General features: G+C 40.9%; 1 protein-coding gene across 8 annotated transcripts in view; it reads left to right on the top strand.

The window, feature by feature from the left end:
* LOC107386524 (glutamate receptor 3) overlaps positions 1–20,414 on the top strand; it is an 88,510-nt gene that overhangs the window by 55,578 nt on the left and 12,518 nt on the right. For all 8 annotated transcript variants that reach the window (XR_001573103.3, XR_008559034.2, XR_008559033.2 and 5 more), the window contains exons 9-12: positions 2,021–2,128; positions 3,716–3,922; positions 6,225–6,598; positions 10,273–10,471. Coding sequence is in view for 5 of the 8 variants with exons in the window: in XM_015960962.3 (XP_015816448.1) it covers positions 2,021–2,128; positions 3,716–3,922; positions 6,225–6,598; positions 10,273–10,471 (888 nt within the window). In the remaining 3 variants the exon portion in view is untranslated. The remainder of the gene's footprint in view (positions 1–2,020; positions 2,129–3,715; positions 3,923–6,224; positions 6,599–10,272; positions 10,472–20,414) is intronic.

Here is a 20,414-nt window from a genome sequence, read left to right as displayed (position 1 = left end):
AGAAATGTATATTTTTCTTTGCAGCAGTGTAGCCAGTGGTGACATTTGATTTCAAACTGCAGATGAGACAGACAGAAAAGAGCTACGAGCTGGGAGACTCAGCTCACATTAACATTCAGCTAAAGTTTCTTCGTTTTGCCCACAAGCTCAGACACATGTCCTGTGCCTGGGATCGCTAAAAGAGCTAACAAACAAACGTCTTCTGGGATGGGGTGCAGTCATCCAGAAAAGACATCATCTTGTTAACTTGTCAGCTACAGCACTCATCAGTGTTTGTTAGTTTAGATGCTGGACACCTTCTTCAATAGAGACCGCTTAGCTCGTAAGCTAGTGAGCAAGAAATCCTCCTTGCAAACGGTGGCAGTTTTAAACATGCATTAACCCTCCCACTGTCTTTATGGGTGACCCCATGAGGAAAGTTGGCCATTGAGCAGGATTGATGGTTTATCCCTTGAGGTCCACGTGGCAGGGGTGAGGTGGTGTTCACTCCTCACCCCTGCCACATGGAGCTAAGGGATAAACCATCAACCCTGCTCAATGGTCAACTTTCCTCGTGGGGTCACACCCATTAGGACAGTGGGAGGGTTAAGAAAACATTTGACAGTGAAATAATCACCAAACACTTTAATGTTGGACGGAAGGTTACAAAGGCCAAAGAAGGACTTACTCTTTGTTTACAGCCTGTCCCACCTCCATACTTCCTGATTGAAGAAACAATCATATGTGAGCCCGCAAGGTTGCCAAGTCTGCGACGGCATTTGTAATTTGACACCGGCTGGCAAACGGCACCAGCTTTGAGAAGAACGTTCACCAGTAAAAGGAGCGGACAAGAAGATATTTTTTGTACCCCTAAGAAACCACAGCATCTTTTTGTTTTACTCTAATGCCGGGGAAAGAAGGCTAGAAGCTAACATTGAGCTAACAATGCTAACTGTGAATTAGAGGCAAATAGCCAGTTCTAAAAATGTCTCAAGGTACTTTTTTCAATAAATAACAACTTGACATTACAGTAAAATGTATTTATCCACTTACCAGCGTACTGTGTATGACTCGTCTTCACTCGTCATCTAGGATCTTCTGGCGCTGATTCATAACTGGCAGCGATAGCTCAGAGCAAACTTGTTTGTTTTGATACATGGAGTGCAGTACCCAGAGTTAACCACAGGATGTCAGTTTTACTTCATGCACATTTGAGGGGTTTTTTTTCCAAAGAACTTGAACATCTGCAGTTGTTTGGGTTTCTGTAACTGGGCAGGGCCAAAGTAAAAAGTCTCCAGTGTGGAACCACACACACACACACACACACACACACACACACACACACACACACACACACACACACACACACACACACACACACACACACACACACATTCACATGTGATGCCATGTTTCCAACACTGTGGTTCCATGACCCTGAAGTGAAGTGAAGTGAAGGGCCCCCATAATGTCCACATAGCTCAGCTCACAGGACACCATACACCAGTCATCCCTGTGTCCGGTCTCAGTGTGAGACAATCTGCAGAGACAACAGAATGAGTACGGTGTGCTGTTGAACAGAGATGGTTCTTCTTCATCTTGGCTGCAAACATGAGAAACGAGTAAACAAACCGGAATCATCTCTGGGTAAGCAGACTCAGGGCGGTATTTCTTTGCTTTAACACCAAGTTGTTGTTTTTGTGTGCTATTATTAGAGCAAGAGGCTGAATGATGAGAGACACTTTTAGACTTTTAGGTTTGCTATTAATTGTATTCATGTTTTAGTGCTTCAGTGGTGTTGCTTTCTGGTTATGTAAGAGAACATTCGCTGAGCCAGGAATAGATTACTCCCACTCTGCTGAAGTGTGGCCCAGGTGAAGAGAGAAGCACCACTACACACTTTTTATTAAACTGTAAATCAGCCACAAACAAACAGTCTTCCACAGATGGAGCTGACCAACACGCACACACTTGGAGGCTCCTCTGTTGAATGTCCCATTGCTTCCTGTAATAACCAAGATCCTCTGTGTCATTTTTTCAGATCGGCTACTGGAACGAGTTCGAAAAATTTGTATATATAATGGACCAGCAGGTCACCAACGAGTCCTCTTCTGTGGAAAACCGAACAATTGTGGTCACTACTATTATGGTACTCACTCTCAAGCAGGTTCTAAGTGTTTCACCTTAAGATTTCTGCCATTCAAGGTCAAGGTGTCCATTGTTGCAATCTGTCCTGGGAGGGTAGAATTATTTTATTTTAAGTTGCTTTCCATCCACTCACTACATGTTGAAACAGTCGATTCACAAGTGAGTGTTTCAACTGTATCCGTGTGGGTGCCAAAGCATTTTGGTTTTTTTATATTACAGTGGGCTGTTGTAGTAGTGACGTCACAATAACGGCTTTGGTAAAGATAACTGTAGGGATAGACACCATGGTATTCACATTCAGTGCATACGTAAGTAAAAGCCCTTCCCTCTCATGAAGCAATCTGTCAGCGACACCTGTTACAGATGAATTCATTTGCTTATAAGAACCATGACTTTCTGATCTGAGGAGTCCCTAAACCCAGGGCTCAGAGTTAGGGCTAGGTTAGAAACCATCAGCCATTCTTAGATGTATGATAAGGTGCTCCTTATCTTACATTTAAGATCATGGCTTCCCTTTTCCTTCTGACTTTGCCTATTGTGTCCTCATCTTAGGTAAATTCAGAATGTGATAGTCACACATTCCCATTTAAGTGTCTGGAAACTCATCGTCATCTCAGAGTGGAAATGCTGATCAGAGTGAGGGGAGAGGAAGCAGGAAGCTTGTGTTGTTGCGTTATTTTTTGTGAGTCTTGCCTTTTAATTTAAGTAGTCAGTTATTATTTAAGGTACATAAAAGTCAATTCATTATCCTCTTGTTGAAAATACCATCTTTAATGTTTCATTTTGTCTCACGGGACTGCAGAGTAGAGAAGAACATGAGGATGAGGAGGTCAAAGAAGATGATATTCGAATAACCTCTGAAAAACATGTTCATGCCATACGACCAAGTGTAGCACGCTTGATTAACATCTCAAGGTGACTGATTCATCTTCTGTGGCTAACATGTTTTACAGTTTGGAGGAGAACTACGACACAGAGGTGACGTGTGTTGATCCAACCATCTAATCCAGGAAAAAACTGATTATTTTCACTTATTATGTATAAAACAGCAAACTCCAGTAAGCGTTAAGTTTTATTTCATCACCCAGCTGCTCCTCTGATGTAGTCCCCAACATAATATTCAATATCTGAGAAAAGCGTTCTATGTGTTTGATGGCTCGAATCCTCTCTGGTGTCACTGACGTTTACTTTATGAACTGGAAAAGTGCTCCATTCAGCTTGTCCTGCCTCCTGCGCTGAGCTGATGCAAAGTACAAGCAACCCCCTTCCTATTAACCAATTTCATAGACTTGAATTTTGGACAAAGATAGCATGAGGGAGCCCAGCAACCTACTTCCTTTATATATGTCAGATGCTTTGCTCCTGCAGCTTGCTCATTCGTCCGTCAAGTCCCCCTCTGCAACACGTCTGAGTAATCTGTGCACTGCTTGTCTTTTCATGTTCCCCATATCTGTTTGTTTATTTTTTTATTGCCTGCATGTGTGCATGCTACCATTTCCAATTAAGACCTTGTTTTCCCCACGAGGTCTGGCCACTGTGGATGTGCTTGTTCTTTGCTGTGAACTCAAAAACTGTGTCTAATTAACAGGAAGCTCCGTATGTGATGTACAAGAAAAACTTTATGCAGCTGGATGGCAATGACAGATATGAAGGCTACTGTGTCGATTTAGCTTCTGAAATTGCTAAACATGTGGGGATAAAATATAAGCTGTCAATAGTGCCGGATGGAAAATACGGAGCCAGAGATCCAGAGACTAAGACGTGGAACGGGATGGTGGGTGAACTGGTTTATGGGGTAAGTGTCCGTCTGTCTGCACAACTCTTAGGCTCTTGATCCTTTCTAATTAGCATATATCTTAAAAATGATCTTATAATTGATCACGTCTGATCAAAATCAAGCCAAAGCTACAGTAATTGATGACTATTCCATATAAAAAATCCAATTTAGTCTTGGGAAGTCTTCAGAAACTCAATGCCCGGTGTTGTTGTGTCTTTTAAGTGTTTTTATTAAAGATAATCTGTTATCAAACTTCATTTTCTAAAATAAACTTTCCTCAGAAGGAGATAGCTTTCCATTGCTCTGGTTGAAACCAACCAGTCAACAATACTTTGACTTAATTGGCTCTTTAATGAGGTCTCAGTGTGAACTGTATTTGTCATTTTAACAGATCTTGAAAAAATCGGTTACTAAAGGTAAAAAAACAAAATCCACCATGGCTTTGTTTGTCCTCCTAAACAGACAAAAATGGAAATGAACACTCTGAAAACCTGACAGAAATATTTGTTTCAGGTGGAAAAAATGAATGTAGACCAGGATAGAGACAGTTGAGGAAATGGTCATCTTGACTTAACACACCAGAATGTGTCTTCACAGAGAGCACAGTTAGTACTGGGCCTTCCTCTCACTGGTTTAACAAATGTCTAATGTTTAATGTTGCCTTCAGGGATCTGCTGGTTATTTTGAATTGGTATTAAGCTCTGAATAATTGCTATCTTACTCACTGAACATCACTTCATGAATGACCTCTCTGCATAATAAGTTTGTATTCCTCCAGACTGATAAGCTAACAGCTAGTCTGAGCCATAAGACATAGACACAGAAAGAAACAAAAATTTCCCATCAAAGCTGCATGGTAAAGCTTTCTTTCATGACTTTTTGTTTGGTTTAAAACAACAAGCAGGAGATTAGGCTTGGTATAAATGTGTAAAGCGTAGAATCTTTTCTGAGAAGCAGCAGAATGGATGGTGCACTAGCAGGAAAACAAGGTTTCACTTTCTTCTGGAAAGCAACTGCTTGCTCTGCCGTCAAATCCTCGAAACCAGAGATTTCTGACCGACTTTTCCATAACATTTAGTATGTAGAAAAAGATATTTCCAGCTGCTCTATAAACAGTCTTACTGTGACTCATTTGACCCCTGTTGTGTTGTGATGTGTTCACAGTCAAGATCTGTTTGCTTATTTCTCCAATTACTGCCATCTCGATGTTTTCCGACTAATAAAATGCACAAATGGCACTTAATAATAAATATCTCAGGATGTTTTTGCCACAAAGTGAGTTAGGAAAGGCTATTCAGCCACTGGACAGGAAGAAACCCACCTTTCATAGTTTTGCTGCATAATAAGCCCCTTGAGGGCTTTTGGCAATTTCTCCATAATACTTGTTAACATTTACTTAAAATAAATCAAAATCAAATCAATGATGGCGTTTTGGCAACAGGAGGTTTCCTCTGCTGGAAAGAAGCAAAAAAGATTTTAAAAACAACCATTTTTAAAACAATCCTGCTTTATCAGATCAGTGATTCCATCTGATGTCTGAAATGAGCTGTAGAAGTGCGGATCCTTAACCGTAAGATCTGCTTTGCAGGTTTAGTCATGCATCCCACGGATAACTAACAATTGATCTGGCTCTAAAGTTGATTTGCATCTTTCATGAGAGCTCGGCCGCCGAATGAGTAATGTTGCAAATCCAACTCAGAAGAATGAAACGTAAAAAGATTTGCATGCAGACTGTGTGTCACTGCAGAAATCATGATCTGGCACCTGTAATAACGACGACACCCGCTTGCATAGAGTAGGCAGTCTGAGGGGCCCTGATAAGACCTCTGTACCCTGATGTTCATCAGCTGCTCAGATGTAAACAGACACCGGACAGCTGATTGTCTTAGAATTATGTAAATTGCTGCAAACATGGGTCGTTGTGGTTTGTAATACTGACTTTAAGGCATTGCAGAGGTGAATGTTACAGGCTGATTCACAATTTATGAACTGCTTGCATAAGCTTTTCCACCTCTGTCTTCCAACCCTCGATTTGATTCATGAGGGAGATTTGGATTCAGACAAAGACATTAACCAACACAAATGCTGAGTGACTCACTTTCAAATGGCAGATTTGCTCCCACTGGCTTAATAACAGATCTGTTATTCAATATATGCATAAATGCTGCATTTCAGCAAGTCCGGTCTTTCTTTTTCGCCCCTTATGAGCGTTGTAGCGCTGAGTTGGTTTGATTTTGGATCAGATCAATGACTCGTTTAAAAGATTAATGTTTAAATCTTTACCCGTACGACTAACTTTCTGTGTGCCTGTCTCTTCCAGAGAGCTGACATAGCCGTGGCTCCGTTAACCATAACGTTGGTGCGAGAAGAGGTGATAGACTTCTCTAAACCCTTCATGAGTTTGGGCATCTCGATTATGATCAAGAAGCCTCAGAAGTCCAAGCCGGGGGTGTTTTCCTTCCTGGACCCTCTGGCCTATGAGATTTGGATGTGTATAGTTTTTGCTTATATCGGCGTGAGCGTGGTGCTCTTCCTGGTGAGCCGTTTCAGCCCATATGAGTGGCACCTGGATGAGAATGACGAGGCCAAAGACCCTCAGGGACCCCCTGACCCTCCAAATGACTTTGGGATTTTTAATAGCCTGTGGTTCTCCCTGGGTGCCTTCATGCAGCAAGGATGCGATATCTCGCCAAGGTTGGTTGTTGTGTTCACTCCCCACCACCTCTCAGATGCCCCTTTTCATCTTTTTGCATTTTATAGTCCCATACATGCATTTCCACCCTGCAGTGGTGTATATGGGTTATTTTGAGCCTTGCTGTTACTGCTATCCACCTAACCTTCTGCTCTACTTCACTGCACGTCCCCTCTATCTCTATCTCTATCTGAGCAAGAAGCCTTCCTTTACTGTTCATCCGTTTGTTTGGGGGCTGCATGCTGACAGTGATGCTCTGCATCCACAAAATAACTTATATCCACCATGCTGAGGGCTGTAAAATGCACAGGGGTCATCACTTTTCATTCAGAGAAACAGCTTGACTTTCTTCATGATTCTTGGAGGGCTACCGTGTTTTTGCTGCATGTCCCATTTTACGGTCATCAACTTGGAGCTTGTAATGTATTTTGTGTGGGAAAAGCCATCATAACTTCATGTGCTGCATTTTCCAAAACAATGCTCGTCAAGCTCTCCCCTCCCACCTATTCATTTGTCTATCCATCTCTTCACTCACTACTGCCGTGATGGTGCTCTCTTCTTTCATCACTTTTTTTTGTGGGCTGGGAACGATCATAAACAGCCTTATAAAAGTTTCCAAAATTCCTCACAGGATTCACAAAGATGGACAGACTAAAGGTGTGATTGACTGAAAACCCATTTTAATGATTATTTCTGATTATAATGCAGGCTGCAGGCTGAATATGAAACCATCTCCTACACCTATCTCCTGCATTAGCTTCTGATAGAAAATAGATGGCGAAAGGCCAGGATTTGAAAATCCTCACACTGTGATGTCACACTGTAAATTTGCAGCCCATCTTGGCTGGCACCTGCCCATGGGAAGGCTGTTTTAAACAGTTTTTAAAGTGAGGTGAGAGAGTGGAGAGTATGTTGGTGATAGTGACTTTGCAACATGTCTGACTGCATTCTGTTAGCCAATCAGAAGCGAGGTGTGTGCATATCATTATTAATAATGAACAATCCTGCTGTTTTCAGTCCACCTCTGCACCAGCAAACATCTGCATCTCGGACCAGGAGCCTCATGGTTTCTTTTTTTAATTACTCATAAGGCATTGATTTACTCTCAAGAACACTGCAAATGTGCTAAATAAATGAGTAAACCACACCTTTAATAACTTTAATGACATAAAGCTGCTTCTTATTTTCTTTTCAGCACAAAAAAGAAATGAAAAGTGTTTTACTGCAACATTTTCTGTTTTTGAGTGATTGCTAAAATACAACCAGCACAAGCTTTATTGGCTGATTGATATTAAATCAACATTAAATAAATTTTCAGCTTATACCTCCTACTGGTTGAAAGTGGAATTGCAGCTTTCATGATAACCTTCCTGTAGCTAGCACAAACAACAAGCTAAGGCTAACATGAGCCAACTGACACTAAATAAACCACAAAGTAAGAAGATCCACATTGTTGGATGAAAAAATATTATTTACAAGTCCCATAGCAACAAAGCCAGGTCATCATCAGTCTGTGATTTTGTTGCCTCCTTTAGCTCCTCAAACTAACAGAGGTGGAAAGAGTACTAATATTTCCTACTAAAGTACAAGTACCAATACTTAGGTAATTTTTTTACTCAAGTACAAGTAAAAGTTTTTGCCAACATTTTAACTCAAGTAAAAGTAAAAATTATTGTAAATAAAATGTACTCAAAGTAAAAGTTACTTAGTAAAAATTTTGCCAGAGGAAGGGTGGTTACACCTAAGTAGTGCAAAATCACAACACTAGCTCACAACACGCTCCTGTGCATGCCCGCGTGTGCGCGCACACACATACATTTCTATTTATTTGCTTGTGTGGACCTCTACTGACTTCAGTTCATTTTAGAGACTCCACTATGCCTAACCCATACCCTAACCCTAATCATAACCAGTGGTGTTCTATTCCTAACCCTAACCTAAACTCTCCTAAACTAAAAGTTCATTCACACCATACCTCTAAAACCGAGTATTAGGGTGCTTAACATTGTGTGCACCGCAGCAAAATATCCCAGCAATGTGGAAATGTCCACGTTACAGGTTAAAAGTCAACAGTCGTCCCCTTCAACATGTAATGACAAGTACACACACACACACACACACACACACACACACACACTGCAGCATTTTAGAATAACTTTAATCACTAGTTTAAGTTGAGTAAGCATCAAGAAGCAACTTCTGAGTTCATACACACACAGGGATGGGGCACATAATGTTTACAACTGAATTAGCTCCAGTATTTAGTGTTGATTTGCACAAAAAAGGTGTTTAGACTCACACAGGCTGCAGGTTTCCTGTTCCATGAGCAGACCACGCTGGGAATCAGTTGGTAAGGAGCGCTAAACATTCTTTTGCCGCTGCTGTGGGAAGCAGTTGGGGAAACACATTTCAAATAAGGAACTGTGTCCGGCTACCGAACCGAGCAGAATACCGACATAACATCGGTGCACGAAGGTGCAGGTTTCAACCAGCAGGAGAGGGACAGAGAGGGGGTAAACAACGAGTGCATCATAGGGACGGACTGATGTTTTTGAGCAAAACTGTAGGAAAAGTGTGGCTGTTTAACGTCCTTATTATGAAAGTGTACACCCACACCCCCCATGGGTGAGACACGGCGATCATGCAGGGTTCTCTCTTTCTGTTCCGATGCTGCAAAGTGCCTATTTATTATTTTTACTCAGTAACGGATATGATTGAAAATGTATCGAAGTGCAATTCTTAAAAAAATAAACATAATCAAGTAAAAGTAAAAGTACAGACTTTAAAAATTACTTTAAAAGTATAAATACACAAAAAGTGAGTAAACGTAATTGGTTACTTTCCACCTCTGCAAACTAGTGTAGAGCGTGCCGATGTTCACATTTTAGCTCTTTGCTTCACCTCCAAAGACATGACTCTCTTAATTTTTAATGACAGCAAACTGAAAATGCTACCTGCTAGCCTTTACTAGCCACCAGCACAGTAAACAGCTATAGCCCTAAAGCAGGTAGAGACCTCCAGTGTTCCTAACCGAACCACAAAACTGTTTGGTGCAGTCCAGTGGGAAGTTGCTCAAGTTTCACTGAAGGACCTCAAGGACCACTGAAACTAGTTTGAATGCATTACCTTAAAGTACTGAAACTCTTTAGTGATGCTTTAAAACTGAGGTCTGCTGTATTTGCAGTTTTTTGTCTATAAAAGCAGTACTTGACTGAGTTCTGCAAAAAGGTATAGAACGCTGGCTCAGACTCCCAGACTTTCTGATTTGGACAGAAACATGCTGAGGTGTTCAAACTTACAGCCGTCTACGGACTGCTGGGTTTAAGGCGTCCACGCCTATCTGGAATGGTTTCTCACCTTAATTACTCCCAAAACTAAATTTGGACCTGGCTGCATTGAGATAATGAGGCTTGTTATTGCTTTTTACCCCCAAAAAATCATCTGTGTAGGCAGCGATCCTGAGTTAATGTTACACTGATGTAATTAATGTGGAAGCACGGATCAGCAGAGACCAGATTTTATTGTTCAGCAGTTAATGAGTTATACATAAAAGGTGCAACAATAAAGTGTCAGATCTGAGCTAAACTTCCTGTGTGCCAAACACAGCAGACAATGAGTCTTCCCACCCCCACATTGTAGCTCTCATGTCTGCTCTTCTTCCTCCTCCTCCTCACAGGTCTCTGTCCGGCCGTATTGTCGGGGGAGTGTGGTGGTTTTTCACCCTCATCATCATCTCTTCCTACACGGCCAACCTGGCTGCCTTCCTCACCGTGGAGAGGATGGTCTCTCCGATCGAGAGCGCCGAGGATCTGGCCAAGCAGACGGAGATTGCCTATGGGACGCTGGACTCAGGCTCCACCAAGGACTTCTTTAGGGTGAGACTCAGCTGCACAACATGACCTCCTCAGACTTCATGTTGAGTTAATCTCTGGAGCTTTTATTTTGGGGTTTGATTTATTACCTGCCAGGTAATAAATAGAAACAATAATCCATAAAAAGCCTTCACTGTGTTTTTTCTCCTTGGTGCAGCACTACTGAAATACTGAAGCCAAACAAAGTTATACTGCAGCTGTTCCTGATTAATTCAGTTCATCAAGAAAGCGCTTTACTGTGGGGTTCTCTTTTTTTCATAAAATTAAATTAAGTATTACCAAAAGAGCAATCAGCTAAAATAAAATTACATTCATTTGTCTTGTTTGGTGATTTAAAAGATGCCACTGTGGGACAAAGCCATTTTTTTCTCTGAGTAGATCATCTGTGCTCTTGTCATTACCGCAAAACTAAATTATGAGACTGGATTTAGGAAACCTGCTATGCACACAGAATTCAACCTTTGCAAGAAGAATGATCCAACTCTGGGACCATTAATGTTCCTCATGAGCCCGTCAGTGAAGTGGTAAACCAAACTTTTATTGATGTCATTGCTTCATTTGGGCTCCTTTCTGCCTTGATTTCTTTAACGTGCTGCTGGAGCAACCTGATCTGCATACAAGAAGATATAGATAACTAGAAAAGGAAAAATTGGGTTTGCAGATCATTAAAATTCTAATTTGCTGCCACTGTTCTGCAAAAGTGCAGCCTCACAGATGACGTCCTCTTCCTTGGAAATAGAAATGACATTCACATCCAGCGTCCGGCTCAGAGCGCTTTTCTATTTTTAGCCCTATTTGTTCTCTTGGTGTGATTGCTCGGAGTGAGCCTGCGACATGTGATAAATACAAAAACCCCAGCTCTCCTTCAGACATGGCAGAGATCCGGAGGGCATTTTGTGTTGCTTCACAGTCTGCATCAGTCCACAGGGAGCAAGGAAAAATCACATCTCACCATCTCCTCTGAGATTCAAACGGCGTAAATACAGCAGCAGGTTTCTGTGTGTGAGGTCTGATCATCTGCTGCTGCAACAAGATAATGAAAAACATGCATGCTTCAAACTCAGAAGAAAAAGAGAGACCACGTCTTTTATTAAATATTCTTGTTGGCGTCTCCTCTGAGAGGAAAGGATTTGGTTTGGAGCGTGACCGAGTATTTTTATGACTCAACCCATCTACAGAAGCATTCAAGCAGAATGGTTTAAAGAGCCAAACTTTGCTAAAATCTAAAACTCAGTCAAGTGAAACAATTTCTCTCTTCTGCACCGTGGTGCTTTAAAATGTGTGCTGATGTAAACGATCTGTTTATTACATGTAAACAGCGTACAATACTTAAACAGAAGTATATCAAATCAATAGAAAGAGGGGGAAGGGAGAGAGACAGAGAGAGAGAGAGAGTGAGGGAGAGACAGAGAGGGAGAGAGAATGGGTGAGAGAGAGTTAGACAGACAGAGAGACAGACAGAAAGAGAGACAGACAGTCAGAGAGCCAGACAGACAGAGAGAGAGAGACAGACAGACAGACAGAGAAAGAGACAGAGACAGACAGACAGACAGAGAGACAAAGAGACAGAGAGAGAGACAGACAGACAGAAAGAGAGAGAGAGACAGAGAGAGAGAGAGAGAGATAACAGGTAAGTTATGACATTTATTAAACATATATTATTAACATAAACCCATTAATAAAATGATATATTGTACAACCATCGGTTTAAAAGAGTGAGTCTTTAAAAGCTTATTTCTTCTGCCTTTCAGAAAGAGGTGACTCAAAGGAAGATGTGATGGTTTTACTTTAATCAGTATTACTTTAAAGAGCAAGTCACCCCCAAATCAACTTTTTTTTGCTGATAAACTAAATAAACGAGTGTCTAATCGTGCTGCAGACACGTGTCGTCAGTAATTTGGCACTTCAGTGCATCTTAGTTAAAATTTAAATATTCTGCCTAAAACTGGCAGTGTTGTGCCGTTGTCAGGTAAAAACTCTGCACTGTATTTTAATTTAAATCTGCCACCGCTATTGGCTAAGAGGTATGCTATGATGTAAACTGGTACATTATGATGTCACAATGCTGTTGTGAGCCTGTGTGTGTGTGTATTTGTTAGCAGCTCCGCCGTCTCGGTCTGCCAGGCAACAGCATTTGTTACATTTTTCAAACATAAAGTGAGAGTGGAGTTAGACTCTGGTAGGGGTTGACTTGCTCTTTAATCAATATTACTTTAATCAGTATTACTTTAATCAGTATTACTTTTGTAGCAGTTAAATATTTTCACAGTTTCTTGGTGATTCATCACATCAAAAGCAGCTCAGTCAGCCGTAGCTGAATTCCGTAAACATTCTGACTGAGGATGTATTTTGCAGGATGTGCTTTATTAAACGTCCTCCTGAGGAAATAATCAGCATGGCTTCTTCCTCCAGACTGGGAATTCAACATGAGCGTTTTTCACTACTTAGTGAGATCAAAACCAACAACGGCTGTAAATTCATAAACTTTCACAGTAATTATCAAAAAGGAGGTTTCTATGAATTTGGGTTTGACGGTCTCCTCGGGCTGCTTAATAAATGGAAATAAGATGCTCATTTTACACTTTTTTTTTTTTTGTTTTGTCATGATCTTTTGAGTGAATTAAAAACAGACTGTTTAGCTTTGAAACAAGTTTTGGAGTTCCATTTTAAACTAAAATGGATTTAAACTCTCCTCTTTAGAAAGAGGTGGAAGTCATCAACTTCATTTTAAACAAATTATGCTTTTTTTATTATTCCGTTTTCCACAGCAAATGTCTAAACTCGGTCACATGAATTTTAATACAAATATTACTGAACAGATTCAGGTACAGGTAACACAGTTGTGTTGTGGATGAGTCAGAAATACAGAAAATAAGCCAAGAAATGTGTTGCTTCAATTAAAAAACACAGAATCATTTGTAATATATTCAAAAGAGTAATTTACTCAGGTAAGGCTGTTAAAGGTCTTTTCCTGCATGGAGATCATAAAAAGTTAACATCTGTATTAGGTGACTCTGAACAGCAGCAGTTTAGAGAAATACAGACTAGTTCTGACCAGATTAACTAACAGCTAGCTGATGAACCAATAAAAATTAGATGGCTGTTAAAACAAGTCTAATCTCATGAAGCTATTAGTTCATACAAACACTGTTTCATCCCATCCTTGTCAGTTTGCATCAGATAGAAATATTATGGAATTCCCACTTTAGGTGCTACCGACAGCTAGCTTCTACATCTTCTTTCTATGTTTAGCAAGAATTTTGGGCAGCAGAAAAGTTTTCTGACTTATTTTTAAAGAGTTTTAAATTTTAGAAGTTAACTGTTTTTTAAGAGAAAAGTGTGTACTTTGTGAAGGTCCTGCTGTGACTAGCCGTTAGCTCTTCAATCTAGTCTGAAGTCATTTCTGTTTTTCCAAGTTGAGGTCATTCCGAGAGCTTTTTATAGTCAAATTTTAAAGGTTTTCCACGGAAATCCACTTCAGAACATTTCAACGATTTCTTCAAGGACAAAAGGACAGAGAATCAGCACCAACACTGAAGGTTCCCTGGATGCTAGATGCAGCTGTCTGAGCTAATTAGTGCACTTCTGTGTTCTTTTGCTCTTTGCTCCAGCTGTCAAGTCCTCCCTTACATTCAGTGTTGGGAGAAAAATCGTTATCGGCTTTAGTTATAGAACATAAAAATAACGTCACAGTTATGTTGCTATGTAACTAATTACTTATAATGTGGTAACTGAGTTATTAACTCAATTACTTTATGTAAGATGACCAATACAGCTTACATTCATCTGTTTCTATTAACAATAAAACAAATAAATGTCATTCAGGGGATTGCATTAGTAATTTTCCAGCTGAAAAGAGGAGAAATATGAAGATGTAATCAGACAGTGTAAATACTGGAGGCTTCAGAGAGCTGCTGCCTCTGGTTCTGCATTTAGGGCCAAAACACTGTTGAATATAGAGTTTTATTACATTTATCCCATAATGCACTTCTAAAAAGGACGTATTAGGATCAGCTTCACAACTGCCCCAACAGAAAGCCTATAAATGTCCGATATAATCAGCATCATTTATTTTTTACCATTTTGAACCTAAGCCTTGGTCCAAAATCATCATCATCATCATCATCATCCTCATCATTTATTTCTATAGCACCTTCCACTAGCTTTGTAGAAGCCCAAGGTGCTGTGCACTGTCACCACAGAGAATGCACGATCATTTGTATCTAGAGCGTGGCCCTAGATAGTATGCTTATTAATGTAAACAGAGCACCAAAACACCTCAAAACATTTGGATTAATTTATTTTGAGGAAAAATGTATCATTTTATTTATTGATTGATTGATTGATTGATTGATTGATTGATTGATTGATTGACTGATTTATTAGGAACAGATACTGTAAACATGTCCATATCACAGTGTTTTACAGCCAGAAGCTAATTTTCAACACTTTGTACACAGACGGGCTTTTAACACATACAATAATTACATTAATTGTATAATAAAACAAAATAAACAAAAGTTCATATTAAAAATATTGACACGGTGCAGGGAATGGTTACTTTCATTATTATATTGAGCTTAAAATGCAGTTGTCTTCACGTAAATCTCTAAACCCTCTAACCACTTCTTAAGATTTAATCTGATTAATTAATATAATTGATGAACAAAGGGCCTCTCAGATTTTTAAATAACTTTCTTTGTGTGACAAACAACCAGGAGATCAGGCCTGTGGCTGCATGCAACAACACACTAACATGTTGTTTGTTTATTTAAAATAAAAGACAAAAAAATAGCTTTTTTTTCCATTTATGCAAATGTTCTTCCACAAACACTCTTGTTTGCTTTTATTAATTTTCACTGCTCATCTCATCCTATAAATATGTTCACTTTATAAACTCTTATATTTATAATTGTTGGTGTCACACAGCAAAAATCTATTTTCAAGAAAGTGAAGAAGTCTTGTTTATAGACACTTTGTGTTATTTTATCTGAAAAAACAGGTAAATATGATTTAATTTCCTAGCAAACTAATCTAACTGCTAGTGTGCCTTGCTAGTATTAACAATTCTAGCCAAGCAACATTTGTTTACCCCATCGACAGATTGTTTTACTCAAAACAAAAAAATCATGCTGAAGAATATATTATTTATCTCATTTCAAGCAGTGCTTCGATGCATTTTTATCTTATTTTTTTAGACTAAAAACAAGATAAGATGCTTATAAAGAAGGATTATTTTACTTTGATGATTGTTAATTTTAGCGTGCTGCCTTTGTCTGTCCTTATGATTCTAGTTTGGGTGACAGACAGACCCATGAATCACTCTCATCTCTGTGACAGATAAGCTGCAGAAAGAACCATGTAGCTTACAGAACTGCCTAAAAGTCACACCTGCATGTCATTTCCTCTCCATTGAGGCTAAACCAGTCACTTATGGGACAGCTGATCATCGGGTCTGCCTCTGTTGGGCCTCCGATGGAAGGAGGTTCCTCAGCTGTTGCATCGGTGCGAGATCTCATCACAGAGGACCATCCTGCTCCTGACATGCGTGCGTCTTTGCGTCGTCCAGACAAGAACTGCTGTTTTCACACTAGAGCCAGGCCGTGTCATCAGCCATTATTGTCATGTGTGTTGGGTGTGCATGAACACTCCACTGAACTGAAATCACGCATATGTCAAGAATGATTCACTTAGTGGCCTGAGCCCACAATCCATTACGTCTCAGCTTAATAATTTATGTCGCCGTCCACGACACCAAGCTGCCACAGCTAGTCAGCTCACTGGGATGTTTTCATTCACCTTCACCAACCAGATGTGATGTGGGACTGACTCATGTGATCTAGATGGAGCGAGTAAACACGCATGACAGCACCAAATTAGCATCATGCAAGAAATAAGTTCAGCATTTATAATCCTTTAGACATACTAATCCTTCTCGGGTCAAACCTGTATAAATGTGAGAGGATTTTACCCAAAGTTGCTTCTAAAGGCACGCTTCTCTTTTGAGCTTTGAGCGCAGAAGGTCATATTAGCCCAGTTTAATGCAGCCTTTTTTATTTTCTCCTCTATTGTAGACAGCTGTGTACTCGTGCTCCCCCGTGACCAGCGATCAGCCTCTCGCTGGCCATTTTTAGCAGCATACTGTGTCAGAGCGGTGCTGGGCTGTGCACGTCTGTAGCAGCTCCAGCTGGCAGTTGACAGGGCCACAGAGGTGAAGCTGTCAGTCTCTGAGTAAAGAGGTCAAATGTGCTAAAGACGGTGCCCTCACAAAGGCAATTCTGTCATATAGCAGAGAACAAAAGGCAGTGAGCTGGCATTTGGGTTCGAATTAATGAGTTTTTAAATATTTGACTGTTTTAAAGGAGATGGAAGTGTGTTAAATAGAGTTGGATCAGGTTACCAAAGCAACCTTGAAGGTTTGAAGGTGATGTTGCAACAAAGGTGACCTCACATCTAAAGGAATCAGCAGAAATAAAATATTATTTATAGGAAGTTTTTGACAAAAACACAATTAAAAGATGTTTCCATCACTCGACCATCCCTGGGTTTAACCCTTTTCTCTATTTATGTCTTGATATTTTAGAAGCTTCTATTTCTGCACGGATCAAAATTAAAACAAATTGTTCTAAATAAATATTTTTCTGGCTGCGCAGTGGTGCAGTGGTTAGAGCTGTTGCCTTGCAGCAAGAAGGTCCTGGGTTCGCTTCCCAGCCTGGGATCTTTCTGCATGGAGTTTGCATGTTCTCCCTGTGCATGCGTGGGTTCTCTCCGGGTTCTCCGGCTTCCTCCCGCAGTCCAAAAACATGACTGTTAGGTTAATTGGTCTGTCCAACTTGTCCTTAGGTGTGTGTGTGTGTGTGTGTGTGTGTGTGTGTGTGTGTGTGTGTGTGTGTGTGTGTGTGTGTGTGTGTGTGTGTGTGTGTGTGTGTGTGTGTGTGTGTGTGTGTGTGTGTGTGTGTGTGTGTGTGTTGACCTGCGATGGACTGGCACTGTCCAGGGTGTACCCCCACCTGATTACCCATTGACCGCTGGAGATAGGCACCAGCCCCCCCCCCCCCCCCCCCCCACACACACACACACACACACACCCACCAGCCTTCCACGACCCTACGTGGACAAAGGGGTTTCAGACAATGGATGGATAAAGATTTTTCTCTAACCTGCTGTCAGCAGCACAAATTGCGACTGAGGAGGGAATTTCTAGTCTATTAATATTGATACTAAACAGTGTCTGCAATTTACTTTGACTGAGCTGCCAGATTGTGAAACTTCAGGCTGCTGGCAAAGAGCCCACGCTACCTCTGCTGAGCTGTTTGGGTTTTAAGGGTCCGTCCACTCAAAATTACAACCAGGAGACAACTGTCACTGAGCTGCGCAACGTGTGCTGAAACTTTCCAGCCTGTTGTGCCCCTGGCCGGATCTGTGAGGCTGAGACAGGAGTGGTTAGGATTCAGAAACACCTGTCATGAAATCCCTGCCCTGATTGTGGTCGTGAAGATCACCAGTTGTTTTTTAGAGCTCATTTTGACTCACAGAGACAAGTTGTAGAAGAAGTAGAATGGGAATTAGAACGGGATGTCCTTGAACAGAAAGTCTTAGGAAGGAGGAAGAGGGCATCGTCAGGGAGTTTTTTCACCCTGTGGGGTCCCCTTGTGGCTTGGGTGTCCCAAGCAATTTACTGTCTCCCAGTGTGCGGTGTGCAGCCACAGAACAAAACTTCACACCACACAAGAACTGATTTCAGTCACGAATAGCCCAGCGTCCGACGGGAAATCTTGCGAAACCTCTCCAGATCTAACTTTGTTAAAAACATGGCGAAGAAGAAGCGAGCAGCGTGCTTCCACCATCATTTTCAACAAGCTGCGTGCTTGTTTGTCCTCATGAATCTAAACATATATAAACATGTTACACATCTCTGATTTTTGATTGGAGTGCTCCCCAACTTGCTTCCAAGCAGACCAGAGTGCTCTTCACATACCACACATGACAAGAATATCTGATCAAATAAACTCTAGAGCCAATCAGGTCAGCGGGGTGTCTTAAGAGTGTTGGAAGGGGAGATTCTGCATGGATCTAAAACTAGGGATGTCCCGATCAGGTTTTTTTGCCCTCGAGTCCGAGTCATTTGATGTTGAGAATCTGCCGATACTGAGTCCCGATCCGATACATTTGATACATAAAAAAATAAAAAAGGAAGAAACAGTTCCAGAATGTTCCTTATTTTTTATTTAATTACCTTTTTATTTTAATTTTTAACAACAGATCACTTCTGTGAGGTAGCTTGAACAATCAAGTAATAAATAACATAAATTCTTCACTTTTGGACTTTATTGCAAATATAAAAAGTGTAACATAAAAACAGATAGCACTTCAGCTTAAAATACCTGGCAGGGGTCTATTTTGCCTCGGCCCCCAAAATGCTTAGATACGTCCCTGGGCATGGGACTGAGTTTTTTAGATGATCTGAATTGTATCAACTATATAAATACTACATGCTGGTAAATTATTGTTTTATACAGGTACAAACATGTAGTGAGATCAATCTACCTACATTTTATTTTTTTAAGAACTTAGTTCTGTTTTCTTGGTTTTTATTTTCCTATCTTCCTGTCCTGTCTGTCTCTGATCTTCCTGCATCTCCCAGTCCACCAGAAAACCTCCTGCCTGCTTCTTCTTTTTCACCTCACAAGTAACTTTTTAACTAGCAGATCAAATTGATCTACTGACCGCAAAAAAAGCGGAGTGTGCACCGCGCTGCTCGGCTGCGCCAGTGACGAGCGCTGCAGCGCGAGCGCGTCCACACATCATGCTCAAATACAGACAGAACTTACCAGAGAGAAAATGAATGGACACGAATGACTGTCTTAATTAAAGAACGCAGCTGGAGTTCATGAATAATCGGCGGTCTGCCTGCCTCTCTGCATTTCTGCCCAAAATAATCCCCGCTTCTCTGAGTCCATATCAATAATATAATATAGGTAGAACCTGGATCTCTTTTGTGCTCCTTCTGGGTGTGTAAGTTAAGGGCATCAGGGGAGCCTGACAGCCTTTAAGGAGAACCAAGTTGCTCTCCTGTAATTTGAACCCAGTATCCGAGTCCGAATCAGGGCTTGGATCAGGAAGTAAAGCCCGAGTCCCAATCAGTCTGAAACCACGATTTCTGATCATGTGATCGAATCGGGACACCCCTATCTAAAACTTCTTACATGCAGGAGCCTGTTACGGCTGCCGCCTGTGTGCTCTGGTTGCTACTGTTTCTCCTGCTTACAGGACCATGAACAGCTTCGCTTAGGTTGTGCACTAAGGGAAATCAGCACCATGGACAGCTCCACATTGGAGCCCTGCACTGCTGTGCTGAATGACCCTGGAGGCTGCTGAATGAGCAGCACCTTATCAAAGGGAGCAGATCACCCATGCTCTTAGGGAGAGGAGGATGCAGATCTGTGCTGTAGTCACTCTGCCACTAGTTTGCTGTCTTTGTCGTATGCTCTCAGGAACTTGAGTATTTAGAACAAGCTTTGGGCTTTAATTATCCCACTTGTAAAAGAGTCTGCTTGTTTGTGAAAAGTTTTGGAGCTTTAATGTTCGATTGTGACAAACAACCTCAGGTCTAGTCATTGTTTTTGGCAAAAGTTAAATAAGCTTAGTTTCAAGGTTATATATGTTCTTTTGGGTATGACAGATCTTTAGTAAATCCTAGTTTCATTAGCTTCTCAGTCTCTTGGGTTTTCTGTCCAAATGGTTCATTTTTACCTTGTGTTAATGGAAGAGGCATTTTTAGTTTGTGTTATTTAGTGTGACCAGCTGGGCAAATCTTTCTTTATTTGTGAGGGTTAGAAATCTGTTACCTCAGAGACGACAAAACATCTTTCACTGGTCTCATTATGTTGCACCCTGGCCCATACTCCTCTACAGAGCCACCAGGCGTCGTAACAGAGCCCTTTAT

Source organism: Nothobranchius furzeri, chromosome 10, assembly GCF_043380555.1.
Source record: "Nothobranchius furzeri strain GRZ-AD chromosome 10, NfurGRZ-RIMD1, whole genome shotgun sequence".
In the NCBI taxonomy this organism is placed as follows: domain Eukaryota; kingdom Metazoa; phylum Chordata; class Actinopteri; order Cyprinodontiformes; family Nothobranchiidae; genus Nothobranchius; species Nothobranchius furzeri.
Note: the sequence above shows the minus strand (reverse complement) of the source record. Positions and strands in the feature narration are given on the sequence as shown.